The sequence below is a fragment of the Marmota marmota genome, unplaced genomic scaffold (assembly GCF_001458135.2).
Source record: "Marmota marmota marmota unplaced genomic scaffold, marMar, whole genome shotgun sequence".
Classification (NCBI taxonomy): Eukaryota; Metazoa; Chordata; class Mammalia; order Rodentia; family Sciuridae; genus Marmota; species Marmota marmota.
The window spans coordinates 80,479,860-80,493,945 of record NW_026000026.1 but is presented as its reverse complement, the minus strand read 5'-3'; the positions used below and the strand labels follow the sequence as shown (position 1 = coordinate 80,493,945).

Below are 14,086 nucleotides of genomic sequence, written 5' to 3'. Positions count from 1 at the left end.
AGAACTAGTCCCACCAGAAGTTCCATATAAGAACTCTTACCATATCACTGCTCCAAAATCACACTGCATGGCGCTGGCTGCCTTTTTATTAACTCCTAGATAAAGAAAAACATGAGTACCAAAGCCACTTACCCTCATGACTGTCACCACTGATACACTCTCCCCAACCTGGGGGTGGGACACAGCCAGGCTTCCAGTGGGGAGGTCTGATGAACCATTCATTAAGGTCTCTTCAATTACCAGGCTTGTCTGATAAGGCTGGTGGCTCTCTCCTACCTCCAAGGAAGCCTCCTCCAAAAGCACATCCTGGCCGAGCATCTCTGAGGTGGCAATCTCTTGTACAGCACCTGGATGAGCAAGGGTTCCCACCTCCTCAGCCAAGGCCTCCACAGCCAGGCATTGCTCTGCCATGCCAGCATGGCTGGACACTGTCTCTGGGGCAGTGCTGGACACAAGAGGAGGTCCTTTAGGGGAGATCTGGTTCTGAGCTACACACAGCTCTAACTGAGGGCAGCTCCGGTCCTCCTGTAGGCTGCTCTTGGGGATAATGATGTAATCTGAGCGGGGGAGGATCTTGCGGAAACCTGGAATGTCCGGAACCACAGCGGTCAGTGCAGACAGTTTAGAGTTCTGAAGATGAGAAAGCCAGGGAAAGAGGGATAAGCAAAGACAATGATAAAGTAAATAGATACATATTTATTAGCTCATTTTTTTCTGCAAAAGCACCAAAAAAGACTCTACTCTCTTGATTTAAATTAGTTAGGGTCAGCCTCTGTCAACAGTAATGTCATCTTCACTTGAATCAATCTTACTTCTTGGTGACTCACATAGAAAATGTAGGCATCTAAAACTATGAGCTTGTACTACTGGCCTAGCATGGTCTTGAGAAAATACTTTCTTCTTTTGAGGTCTCAGTTTCCCCATCTATACAATGAGGGAGTGCAATCTGGCAATATGAGTTCCTTTTGAGCTTTGATACTTCAGGATTCCTAAGTATATAAAGTAGTCTATAAGCTTTACCAGAATGTATCATGCTTAATAAAAACCCTAAAAGCATAAAAAAACAACCCAATAGGTCAAGATGGAACTCAACACAGCAAGTCAGGTTTTCTGACCTCACTGGTTCTCCCAGATTTACAAAAAAAGGATTAAGAGGTCAAAAGTTGAGAAAGCACTGTGAGAAAAAATATACATAGCAGGGGCTCCATGAAGTGTCCTGAATATATTAAAGAGAAAAAAAAAAAGTGATCTAATACATTAAAGTTAGAAAATGTTTTCAAACCTATTCTCTAATTTCTCCTTAAAAACAATACTATCAAGTTAGGTGATAGTATTATTAATTGCATTTAACACAGGAGGAAATTCAGGCTGAAGAAGATTAAACTTCCAAAACACAAATTTATTAAGTAGTAAAGACCTGACTCAAGGCAAAGTCTCCTCAAGATCAAGAAGACCTGGGACTAAAAACATAACCCTGTATGGTTAACTGGCACCAAAAAAGGGGGCATTTTGTTTCATTTTTTTCAACTTAAACTGAAAGTCATCTAACAAGGAAGTAGGAGTTCAAAGTAAATAGGGAGAACTAAAACTAAATGCAACAACAACAACAAAAAAATAATTTCAGAAGCATATTTTAGAAGAAACACTAAAACCAATTACAAATGAATCCTTGAATCAAAAACAAAAAGTTAATAAGACTACTTAAAGCACAGAGGAAACACTAAGAAATAAAAGAAACATTCAGATGAAACATGAAAGAAGACAGACTCAATCCTTTATGGAGCCTTTAGGAGAAGGTGATGAGGAAACATTCTCTAGTCAACCTCTGAAGCTGGCTGATTAAAAGAACAAGATTAAATGGTGGCAAATACACTTAAATCCAAGCATAGAGAAAACAAAATGGTCTGGATGACATTAATTTTACAGGCTGGAAGGAATAACACTGGAACACTGGACCTGCCCTTGGCAGGAGACCAGAAGGGATGCTGAGGAGGCAGCCTGCCACAAAGACTCTGACAAGCTACTACATTCAGGCAGGGAGATTCTCAGCCTCACACCAGGCAATACGAGAAGATGAACAGCACCTAAAGTTTCACCCAGCCTTGGCACATTTTAGTTGCTCAATAAACAACACCTTTACTTATATGTTTATTGGACATTTAATCTACTCAAGGGTGACAATTATTGACAAAGTCAGAATGTGCAAGGATTTAGGTAGGTGATTTTATTCCCTTTTTAAACATTATATGAGTAGGTACTAGATCTATCTGCAGATGAGTAAACCAAGACTCAAAAGTTAAATAATTCTTCTAGGGTCACTCAGTATCAGAGCTAAGCCATTCATGATCTTGGTGGTAGTGGTGAAGATAGGATAAATTTAAGTATGCATATGGATAAGGAAGAATCATGACCGATGACTCACAATTTTCAGTCTTTATAAGGATCTACATCCTCAGTGTCTAGTAAAACCAAATCATTCCAGGATTGCATGAAATTTTCTTCATCATGGACAAAAATATTGCATTGGTTGGGGGGATGCTGGTGGCTGAACCCATGGTCTCACATATGCTAAGCACATTGTCTGCCACTGAGCTACACTCCCAGCTCTTAGATTGTGAATTATATAATAGGGAAGCCAAAGGAATAGGTTTTCTTTTCTTAGATTCTACCTCCCACCCCCACCCCCAGGGATTATTTCCCAGACTCACACCTTATAAACAAATCTAAAAGAGGTAGAAAGTGGTATCTTTAAGACTATAAGTTGTCAAGTAAATAAGAACAAAATCTAAATGGCAGTGGCAGATGAACTTAATATAACCTGTTCTGTTACATACTTGTTGACTTCAAAAGAAACCTCTGCTTTATATCATCAAAAAAGAAGATAGAGACAATTGTTTAGTTGGAGCTCAAGTATAAAGATTTCAGCTTGTAAGAGAAAGGTTATTTTTCCTGCAGGAACTTCAATTAAAAAAAAAACCAAACTGCTGTTTAAATCGCTGCCAATGTATTTGGTCACACTGTGAAGGAAAAATAACAAAATGGTTGACAAATATAAACCAAAATGCTTTCATGATAGTTCTTTAATCCAAGCATTCAAAGCTTCAGTTTCCTCCATCATCTTTGGCTTTAATCTTGCAGTTTTGCTTCTAGTATATTTCATAATCACCAGTAGTAACAAAAGAACCCCATGCTACACAAGCAATGGCATCTTACCTCTAACCATGCATAATTCTTGATTATAGTTGATAATAGTCAGTAAAATTAATTATACCATAATCAATTTGCAATATGAAAACATATAAGAGAAATGCCTTTGTAAGCTATTTTATTAAAGGAAAAATACCACTAACTACCCAAGAGATAAGGGCTCCAAGTTCTACTAAAATTCAGAAAAGGAGCCTAAGGCTCACTCCAGAAAATGTCAGCTTTAGTACTGTCATAACCAAAGAGGAAAAGACAGTACAGAGAATCATCAAAATGGAAACAATGTGAGATTCAAGAAAGATAAAANAAAAAAAAAAAAAAAAAAAAAAAAAAAAAAACACTCATAACACACCCAGATGGTATTTGAGAGGTGGGACAAAATGAATAGTAAAGACAAGTCAGTGGTTATTCTCCCTTCAGAAACCTGGAAGAAAGGCGATGTACTTTTCCATGGACCACTTTTTCCTGCAGGACCAACTGGCTTAAAATCAAATGTAGCCAAAGAAAGACACAGGTGTCCTGTTGCACCACTCAGGGAAAGGCTATCAGGGGGCTGATTGCCCAGGCTGGTTATCACACAAACTTTTCACTCCTTTACACGGCCTCTGGTCATTTAACTGAACAAAAATACCTCCTGAAGGCTAAGAAAGCCTCAGCAAGATGTATGCAGTGTTCACATTTAAGAGGGATATTAGAGCTACAATCTGGATATTCTCTATAGATGTCACTGGTACTATTTATAATTCTATAATTTTATTAATGACTTGTTTTAATATTTAAACAACGGTATAATAAAAAATAATGTAGCTCTTTTTGTACATAGCTTCTACCATCTGTCTGGTGCAAATTTTTTTTTTTTTTTTTAATGACAGCCTGAAAACATAAGCAAAGTCTGGCCAGGAACAGCAAATGTTGGCATGTATCCAGCCACTTTCCACTTTCCATCTTCCTCTCCCCACATCCCAATGCCCATTCAAAGACTTCAACAACTGTACTCTTAAAAGAATTTTAAAGTATTCTTCAACATGGCTCTCAAAGCAGTAGGTTTATAAATTTCAGCAGCAACCAAAACATGTTGGCAAACCTGGGTTTCTTGGCCTTTTCTCCATGTATTTTATACTTTTTCTTCTTCTTAGGTGGCCCAGAGGAGGTATAACAGTAGGCTTCCTCAATTTCCTCCATCACGACAGTTACCTCAGTACCATCATATGATGCATCCATGGCTATAGGCAAGGAAAATCAAACACAAAATTTTAAAAATCTATCCTAAAAGAAGCAACTGCCTCCAGATGCAATAATACCTTACTTCTATCATGGTCTAAAGGCTTAGTCATTTCCCAAACTCAGCAGATACTAAGAAACATGGGTACTTGCTAAATATACAAATATCAAGGCTCCACTTCTTCTGAATCAGAATCTCTAGAAGGTATATAAACTTGTATACTTCACAAATATCTTAGGTGATTCCTTTGACATACTCATATTCACTCATGGAACACTGCAATTCTTCAACTCAAAGACTTTTTAGCCCCACGTTATAAGAATTCCACATGGAAACAGGTAAAAAGACAACCTGGCCAGGAGTCAGAAGTTCTCACCCTCTCCCTTAAGGGGTTATTCATCAACTTAAACAGCTTCAATTCATTGAAGTAATTCAAACAGCAATAAGGACCTATGTACAAAAGATTTCTTTACACTCTGTCAGCTTGTGTGATTTCAACTGTTTGTGTGATTTTTAACTGATTTAGGTTCAGTTCTCTCATGTATAAAAAGAGATGTCTCACCTCCCCACAGATTTACAGTGATAAGTCTCAAAAGAACTAACAGACATAACTATTATTTGAGAACAGACAAGTATTATACAAATGAAAGCACTCATTATTAAAGACTATTATTTGTAACTAAGATGCTTAACAACTTGCCTAAGGCCACCAGACCTTTTCATTTTATCTTATTTTTTTGGTACTGGATATTGAACCCAGAGGTGCTTAACCACTGGGTCACATCCTCAGTGCCGCAGTCTGGCTGGGCACAAAATCACAAGCCACTCAAGCAGGAACAAACTTTATTTCCAAAATTCCCACGAACGCCAAGCACGCGGCCTTTTCCCGGGACACACACCAACAGGAAATTCCTCCTCTGGAAATCCCTCCTACCGCACTTCCCCAACCAATGGGAACTCTCCGGGAGTCCCGGCAAGAGCTCCAAAGTAGCAGGCCGAGGAGGACAGCAGGGGTCTAATAGCCAATTGAATGCACATCTTAACATAATCATTATCATCTCAATGGCTTGCTGGCATCACCTTTCAACCAAAAATGCCATGCATCATTCCTACTCGGCTATGGCTCTTGGCACTCAGCCCTTTTTGTATTTTATTTAGAGACAGGTTGAGTTGCTAAGTGCCTTGCCAAGGTGCTGAAGCTGGCTTTGAACTAGCAAATCCTCCTGCCTCAGCCTCCCTAGTCGCTGGGATTACAGGTATGTGCCAGTGTGCCCGGCTCCTTTTTAATTTTTTATTAAAAAATTCAACTCCCTAGTCCTTTTTACATAATGCTACACTGCTACGGGCAACTCTCCCTACCAGAACTGTCCAATAAACCCCAATGGAAATGATCTACTCTATGCTGTCTAGTATAGTATCCACTAGTCACATAAGGTTATTTAGATGTAGAACCAGACTAATTTTGCTTTATTGAACTGTAATTAATTTAAAATAGCTGTATATGGCCGATACGAGTACAGTGGCAAAATACTACTCAGCACAGATCTAAATGGTAACCTGATAGATCAACATTAGCTCTCTGAAGCTGGCTTAAAAACACAGAAAATCTACTGAGAGCTTTTATGTCTAGGAAAAAGGAGGGATAAAAAACTGAATGCCTGGGGCTGGGGATGTGGCTCAAGTGGTAGCGCACTCGCCTGGCATGCATGCGGCCGGTTCGATCCTCATCACCACATACAAAAAAAGATGTTCTCTCTCTCTCTCCCCCTCTTAAAAAAAAAAAAATTGCTTGTAATATGGCAAGATTGTTTAAAAAAAAAAAAAAAAAACTGAATGCCTAGCCAGGCATGGTGGCGTACACCTGTAATCCCAGCAAATCAGAAGGCTGAGACAGGAGAATCCTAAGCTCAAGACCAGCCTTAGCAACTTAGTGAGGCCCTAAGAAATTAGTGAGACTCTGCCTCAAAATAAAACATAAAAAGGGCTGGTGACTTAGCTCAGTTCAGTGGTAAAAAAAAAAGTGGGATGTGACTTAGGGATAAAGCCCCTCTGGGTTTTAAAAAACACTGAATGCTTAGGTCAAGAAGAGATCGTTTATTTGTGATCAAGTTCTAGGTTGGAATTTTATCAATTAAATCCTTGAAGAAGCAAGATTCTCAGAAAACACTTGAATTTCCTGAGGAATAATAGTTGTTAATGAAAATCTATCAGAAGAAAATTTGGAATTCTGGAAAAAAGGAATTTGCGGGATTCTGGAAAGAGGTAGGAAACACATGACTGTATGTACTACAAAGCCCATCTGCATCTCATTTAGACCTCACTCCACAAATGATAAGGCATCTTACAACTATAATGAGCAAAAGAAGTCTATACATGGAGTCAGGGGACCTGAATCCAACTCTAAATTCTTACTTAATTATCTCAAACAAAGGCAATCCACAACCTAAATTTCCGTTGTTTTTTCTATGGACAAAGAGGATGAAATTAGTAGCTCCTACCTTTGAGGAGTCAAGAATCCTTTTGACAAATGTGAAAGCTAAAAACCTCCCCTAGAAAATGAAGACAAATAATATTTCACCTATATTTTAAAGATATATATCCCAGGTTATAAGCATATTATTCCTAAGGTCTTTTATAGTTGTGTTATCTCTAAATGATTCCTCTTCTGCCCCTCTCCCCCAAAAACCTCTAAACAAAGAAAACAAAAACAAAAACTTGCAACCCAGGAAAAAAATATAGTTCACAACTTGGATAAACAAAAGGCAAAAGGGTAAGGGAAGCTGGAGTTCAAAGCAAGGTTATGTGGGGACTGTGCTTTTTTGTCCTTTATAATTGATTTCCTGGCCTTTAAAATCCTTGTAGAGAGGATCAGTATCTCCAAGAGAACATCTGTAAAGGATGACATGTAAGATTTTAGCAACCAGGGCAAAACAAGTTAAGAACCAACATCAATACAACCACATTTGGAGCAGGAAGAGACTACCCTAAGCTTTTGTTTTACTATCCTGATCTGTCTGGGAAGAATGTTTTCCGCGGCTAGGCCTAGTGCATCAGGGCAAAAAGAGGCAGGATAAAATGAGGTTAAAGCCAAGGGCTCTACAGAACAGAAGACCTGGGTACTAATGTTGTTTCCACTGTTTAATAGCAGAAGCACAGACCCCTACGGCCTTAAGAAACCTATTTACCCTCTCCAAACCTTAGTTTTCTCATTTGCAAAACACTTTAACTAGAGACACTTTCACTGTCCCATCAGATCCTGGGAATCTCGTAAGATGACCTTCTGATGGCTCGACTATCGGCCAGGTTTGACTCTGGGATACCTTAGTTCCCTCCCTGGGTCTCAGATGTCTCAAAGGCATGGGCTGAGGGAAGAGGAAACTAAAGCTCACTGGTCCTACTTTGTCGAAGAGGCAACCGAAGCTAAGAGAGCGACGGCACTTAGTTCGAGGTCGCCCAGCAGGTAGACAGGGCGGCGTGACCCTCGTGAACCAGACTTACCAGGAGGAGCGTGCTAGCCGCGCGGCTCACATTCCCGGAGGCGCCTGGCCCAAGGGCTAGACTAGGAGGCTTGCCCGCGCACTCGCGCTCCCCGCTGTCGGAGAGAGGCGGCTCCAGTCGTGACAGCGGCAACAAGGAAGTGGAGGCGAGGGCTCGCGCGCGCATCCCGGGTACTGGAGGAGCCCCGGCCCCGGGGCCCCCCGGAGACACACGGCGCAGAGTCGCGACCACCCCTCCTGCTCCCCTCCTCGGAGTCGCGATACGGGGTCGGGAAGGGCAAATGCAGGAGTTCAAGTTCACTTTGCAGGCTTCTCACCGACGCCTGCCGAGGACCCCGGGGGTCGAGCCCCGGGGAGCCCGAGGAAGAGCGCAAGGACGCAAGTATCGCCGCGGCACTAGTCTAGAGGTGGCAGCAGCAGCAGCGGCGGCAGCAGCAGCACACCACGGATCGCCAGGGAGACCCGTCCCGGCGGCCCTCGCGGCGCACCGGAAGTGGCCGGCGGCGCGTGACTGCGTGAAATCGCTCGCGCAAGCGCAACAGTCTAGCCCTAGCTGGGAAGTGGATCCAAAGGAATCGTTTAGAGGTTTTGAGTGGGGCTGTTAAGACTGACGGACTGCTTCCGGCCAAAGGTCCCGGGCAAAGGAGGAAGGTGTGGCTGCCGGCTGTGGAAGTGCCCGGCCGTTTAGCCCCGGGGCACTGCAGTGGGGCGTTCAGGTAACTACAGGGGCGGGGCTGTGCTACGCGTGAGGGATAGAGCCCCGCCTCACGTCTCAGAGCCACGTCGGGCACTGGGGAGCCTACCGCACCACCCTCTGCAGAGCAGCATCCGAGTCCTCACCCCAGCCCTCCTCAGTCGGCCTGTCCTCATTCAGGATAGGTTGATACTTGAGGCCACATCAATCCCCTCTCTCACTTCGGTGATGTGTCCACAATCCGTCTCCACTGTCCTACGGACAGTAACGACAGTGAGTTCCTGGAATGACTCAAGCCAAGTTCCTGGAGTGTGGAGAGGCTCCGGGAATCAGGGATTGGACTGGATTGTCTCCCGGGTCACATATTGTGCTATATTTGAACAAGTTCATGCACGACCCTCACTATTTTGCACATGTAATTACAATCTGCTTTCTTCTTTTTGTCTACGTCTATCACCAACCTCCCAGCCAACATCATTTCCTGCCTGAACTTCCACCCTTGTCTCTTTACAGTCTATCCCACTTCTGCTGTCTCTCTACAGTCTATTCACACAGCAATCAGATTGATCATTTTGCATTGTAAGTCTTGTCATGTTAAATGCTTAACATTCTTCAATATCTTGTCTTTCACTTAGAATAAAATTCAAACTTCTGGATCTGGGCGTTTGACTTAGTGGTAGACCATTGCCTAGCATGGGAGAGATCTCCCCACAAAAGAAAAATTAACCAAACTTCTTAGGTTGATCAAAACTTTGGTTTGGCTTCCACCTCATTCTCTTTACATGTCTCTTTTCAGTATCAGTAATATTCAGAACAAACGATATAACATTTTTTTTTAGTGTTCAGAGCATTAATTTTGTCATGAGCCTTTCTGTATTTGAATCCTAGCCCTGCCACAAGTAAGCAGTATTAAGTATGTAAAGTGCTTCACAAATTGTTTAAGCAGTAGATGCCCAATATTTGGTTCCCATCTCAGTAAATAGCATCACAATCCACTGGATTGTTCAGGCTCAAACCAGAAATCTGAGAGTTGTCATTGACTCCTCTTTGACCTCATATCCTCACCACCACAAGGCCTGCAAAAACAACCCTCAGCTGATTACTTCTCACTATTTCCTATATTACTACTCTAATCCAAGCCACCTCATCTGTTGTCTGGACTGTTTTGTTTTTTTAAAATTTTGTGCTGGGGTCTAGCCCAGGGCCTTGCTTATGCACTCTATCATTGAGCTACATGCCTGCTTTTCCCCAAACACCTTTTAATTCCATTCTTCACACAGCAATAAGCTTTTTCTTTTTTTTTTTTTTTTTAAGTCCTACAGTAGTTTCCTGTTGCATTCAAATTAACATTCAAGCTGCATACAGTCCACTAAGCTAGCTTGCTTTTATCTTCAGATTTAGGAGCACCTCTTAGGAAAATGGATTTTACCTATTAGGTTCTCCACCCTGCAACAGGACTTTTCTAAAGTACAAATCTGATTTGCCATTCTATAAAAACCCTCCAAAGGCTGCTTTATATTTATTTTTTGTCCGTGTGAGTGTGTGTGTCTGTGGTACTGGGGATTGAACCCAGTGGAACTCTATGACTGAGCTACATCCCCAGACCTCTTTATTTTTTACAGGGTCTCACTAAATTGCTGAGGCTGCCCTCAAACTTAGGCTCCAGCCTCAGCCTCTTGAGTTGCTGGGAATATACGTGTGTGCCACCGTGCCCAGCTAACCAAAGTCTTCTTACTGCACCCAGGATCAAGCTAGAGTCCTAACTAGGCCTTTGTGATTTGGTTCTGCTTCCCCCCAACCCAACCATGCCTGACCATGACATTTTATTTTCTATAGTAATTCATTGCCTTAACTCATATTTCCTTACATCTCGTAATTCTAGTTTGTTTATTTCTTAAGGCCCAGCACATTGCTTTCTCTTTGAAGTGCCCCCGTCTGTGCCCCATTCCAGTTGATTATCCCCACTTCTGTGTTCACATGGCATTCTATAACCTCTGTTACAGTATTTCACACACTCAGGGCATATCTTCGCTGTGCTCCCTCTCTATATGGCTGGCATTGAAAACATACAGGATGCCATGAATGGAAGGATAGATTTGTGGAGATGGTGTAAAAATCTCTCTTTGGGAAGGGACAGTCACTACATAGAGGCACAGCATCTTCTGTCTGTGAGGACTCATGATAAAATTAAGCAGGCAATTATCAAAACTGCTATTCCTGGATGATATTTTATTTGACCAGACTTGGCAGAGAAAGTGTTTGTTTTAAATTCTTAAGAGCTCTGGACAGGGCACACAGTCGACAACATTCTCCAAATATCTCACTTAATATATCTCAATAATTCTACTCACTTATGCCACCCACCATTCTGGTTTCTAAAGGCATTTTTCTTTGGATCACCTAACTAGAGTCCAGTACTTCAATTTGGAAGGAACTTTAGAGGTCATCTGGTCCCATGGTTTACAAACATGGGACATATAAGAATTACACTTAGAGCATTTCAAAATTTTGTACTTCCTCATAGAAATTCTCATTCAGTAGATCCTAGGTCAGGCCTGGACATCAGATTCTGATATGCCCTACCTGGTTGAGTCTAATCTCCTCATTTTAAAATGGGAAAAGAGGCCCAGAAAGGGTCTAAATTATAACCTGCCCATCATTTCTGCCATCGTCTCTTGCCCTAGTTGTCAGCAATAGCATCTCAGTATCCTAGTTGGTCTCTTTGCCCCTTCGGTACATTTTCTACAAAAGGAGCTAGAGTGAGTCTTTTTAAATGCAAAAGAGATAATGACCTTCCCTTGCCTGTTCAGTGGATTTCTATTGCATTCAGAATAAAATATCAACTCCTTACTACAGCATATTTGAATGGTCTGGTTCTCCACCTTTGTCATAGACTAGGAATCATACAAATCTTCAGTTCCTGAATACCTCAAGCTCTTTCCTGATTTTGAGATTTTAATGATGCTATGTCCTTTGCTAGACTCTCCTTTCCCCCTGTTTTTCATGGAAATCTCAGTTTAAATGCCATCTTCTCAGTGAGGCCATGCCTAACCACCCTTTGTAAATATTATCTTCCCCTTTTATTCCCTGTCATAGTTTGTTTCCTTCATAGCACTTAACCACACTATAATTTTCTTATTTATCTGTTTACTTATTGTTTGTCTCCCATCATGTTTTATATTTCCTAAGGGTAGAGACCTTCACTCTGTTCATCTTGCTGCTTGGCACCTGTAAACATTTATTAAATGAATCTTAACTAAGCCAGATGGCACAAAAGCTTTGAAGAGCTCATTTTGGTGGAATTTTAAGCAGGACTGTGGAGTGGTGGATACAGCACTAATCTGAGTCATCCCCTTCCCCAGGGCTCATTTTCTCTATCCATAAAACAATCTGGATAAATAATTCCTTGAATTTTTATACTTCATTGTTATTTGCAAAGCTCTTTCATCACCTATCTTAATCTATTATCATAGCAGGTAAAATAGATCTTGTTATTCCCATTTTTACTGAGGCTGGAAAGTTTAAGTAAACCAGATTATCTGTAAAATCCCTTCTGCTTCAAACATTCTATGAGTCTGTGGAAGTAGTCTACTACTGACAAAAAGTCAGTAGCATGAATCCTATCTTCTTTTCACTTTAACATCGTAATTTCCTCATAGGATTTTTAAAAATCTGAACCCATCTTTAAAGGGGAAGTTCATTATCTTTAGGTCCTGATAGATACTCCATTTTTGTCTTCTCAGTTTTCCACACTTGTGGCAAAACAAGCTTCAAGAAAGAACATTGGCATTCCTGTTAGTTGTGGCCCAGTCCTCATCACCTGGAAATGGCAAACAAGGGGAACAAGAAGCGTCGGCAGTTCTCCCTGGAGGAGAAAATGAAAGTTGTACAAGCTGTTGACTCAGGCAAAAGAAAAGGTGATGTGGCAAAAGAATTTGGTATCACTCCTTCTACATTATCTACATTCTTAAAGGATAGAGCCAAATTTGAAGAAAAAGTGCGAAAAGCATCTGTGGGGCCCCAAAGGAAAAGGATGAGAAATGCTCTCTATGATGACATCGATAAGGCTGTTTTTGCTTGGTTTCAAGAAATCCATGCCAAAAACATTCTCGTGACTGGTTCTGTGATTCGGAAAAAAGCACTAAACTTGGCCAACATGCTTGGCTATGACAATTTTCAAGCAAGTGTGGGTTGGCTGAACAGATTTAGAGATCGCCATGGAATTGCTTTGAACGCTGTCTGTAGAGAGGATGGTGACAGGTTAATGAATGGTCTAGGAATAGATAAAGTTAACGAGTGGCATGCAGGGGAAATTATAAAGCTAATTGCTGACTACAGCCCAGATGATATATTCAATGCTGATGAGGCAGGAGTGTTTTTCCAGTTGCTTCCCCAGCACACACTTGCTGCTAAAGGGGACCATTGTAGAGGGGGCAAGAAAGCAAAGCAGCGGTTGACAGCACTCTTTTGTTGCAATGCCTCAGGGACTGAAAAAATGAGACCATTGATTGTTGGTAGGTCACCCAGCCCACACTGCTTCAAGAATGTCCATTCCCTGCCTTGTGATTACCGAGCCAACCAGTGGGCATTGATGACGCAGGACCTGTTTAATGAGTGGCTGATGCAAGTGGATGCCAGGATGAAGAGGGCAGAACGCCGGATCCTCCTGCTTATTGACAACTGTTCTGCTCACAACATGCTTCCACGCTTAGAAAGGATTCAGGTGGGATATCTGCCCTCAAATTGTACTGCTGTCCTGCAGCCACTGAATCTTGGCATAATTCACACCATGAAAATGCTATATAGGAGTCATCTTCTAAAACAGATCCTCTTCAAGCTCAGTGGCAATAAAGATCAAGAAAAAGTGGACATCAAGCAGGCCATTGACATGATTGCTGCAGCATGGTGGTCAGTCAAGCAGTCCACAGTGGTGAAATGTTGGCAGAAAGCAGGCATCATCCCTATGGAATTTACAGATTCTGATGCAGAAATGGTAGCCAAAGAACCAGACATTGCTATTGAAAAGTTGTGGCACTCAGTGGCTGTTGCCACATGTGTCCCAAATGAAGTAAATTTCCAGGACTTTGTCACTGCAGATGATAATCTCATCATCTCTCAAGAGCTAGTGGACACAGAGATCATCCAGGGTATGGTGACTGGCAAAAATACTGCTGAAGCTGGAAGTGAAGATGAGGAAGAGGATGTTTCTTTACTAGAGCAGCCAAAAATCACTATCACAGAAGCCATCTCAAGTGTACAGAAACTTAGACAGTTCCTTTCCACTTGTGCAGGGGTTCCTGATGCTGTTTTTGGACAACTAAATGGAATAGATGAATATTTAATGAAAAAAGTGACACAAAGTCTTACTGATTCCCAAATTACAGATTTTCTCCAAGCAAAATAATGTAGGAATTAACTGCCTCTTTTACTTTGGAAACTATTTTTCAAGAATAAAGATTTCTTTAGATA

At 41.5% G+C, this 14,086-nt stretch overlaps 2 protein-coding genes across 3 annotated transcripts in view; one reads left to right on the top strand and one right to left on the bottom strand.

Annotated features, from left to right (window-relative positions):
- Positions 1-4,427, bottom strand: part of Hmgxb3 (HMG-box containing 3) — a 49,346-nt gene extending 44,919 nt beyond the window's left edge. Inside the window, exons 1-2 of the mRNA XM_048811879.1 lie at positions 4,240-4,427; positions 133-693 (exon numbers count right to left, since the gene is read on the bottom strand). Of these exons, the coding sequence (XP_048667836.1) occupies positions 133-693; positions 4,240-4,425 (747 nt within the window). The 5' untranslated portion in view covers positions 4,426-4,427. The remainder of the gene's footprint in view (positions 1-132; positions 694-4,239) is intronic.
- Positions 4,428-8,489: 4,062 nt separating this feature from the next.
- On the top strand, positions 8,490-14,086 carry Tigd6 (tigger transposable element derived 6). 2 transcript variants are annotated; one of them, XM_015486141.2, is made up of 2 exons: positions 8,490-8,639; positions 12,361-14,086. In XM_015486141.2, the coding sequence occupies exon 2, from the start codon at positions 12,444-12,446 to the stop codon at positions 14,019-14,021; it is 1,578 nt and encodes a 525-aa protein (XP_015341627.1). In that variant the 5' UTR covers positions 8,490-8,639; positions 12,361-12,443; the 3' UTR covers positions 14,022-14,086. The 2 variants fall into 2 exon arrangements, with proteins under 2 accessions (XP_015341627.1, XP_048667747.1); XM_048811790.1 differs by lacking the exon at positions 8,490-8,639 and adding an exon at positions 8,670-8,974.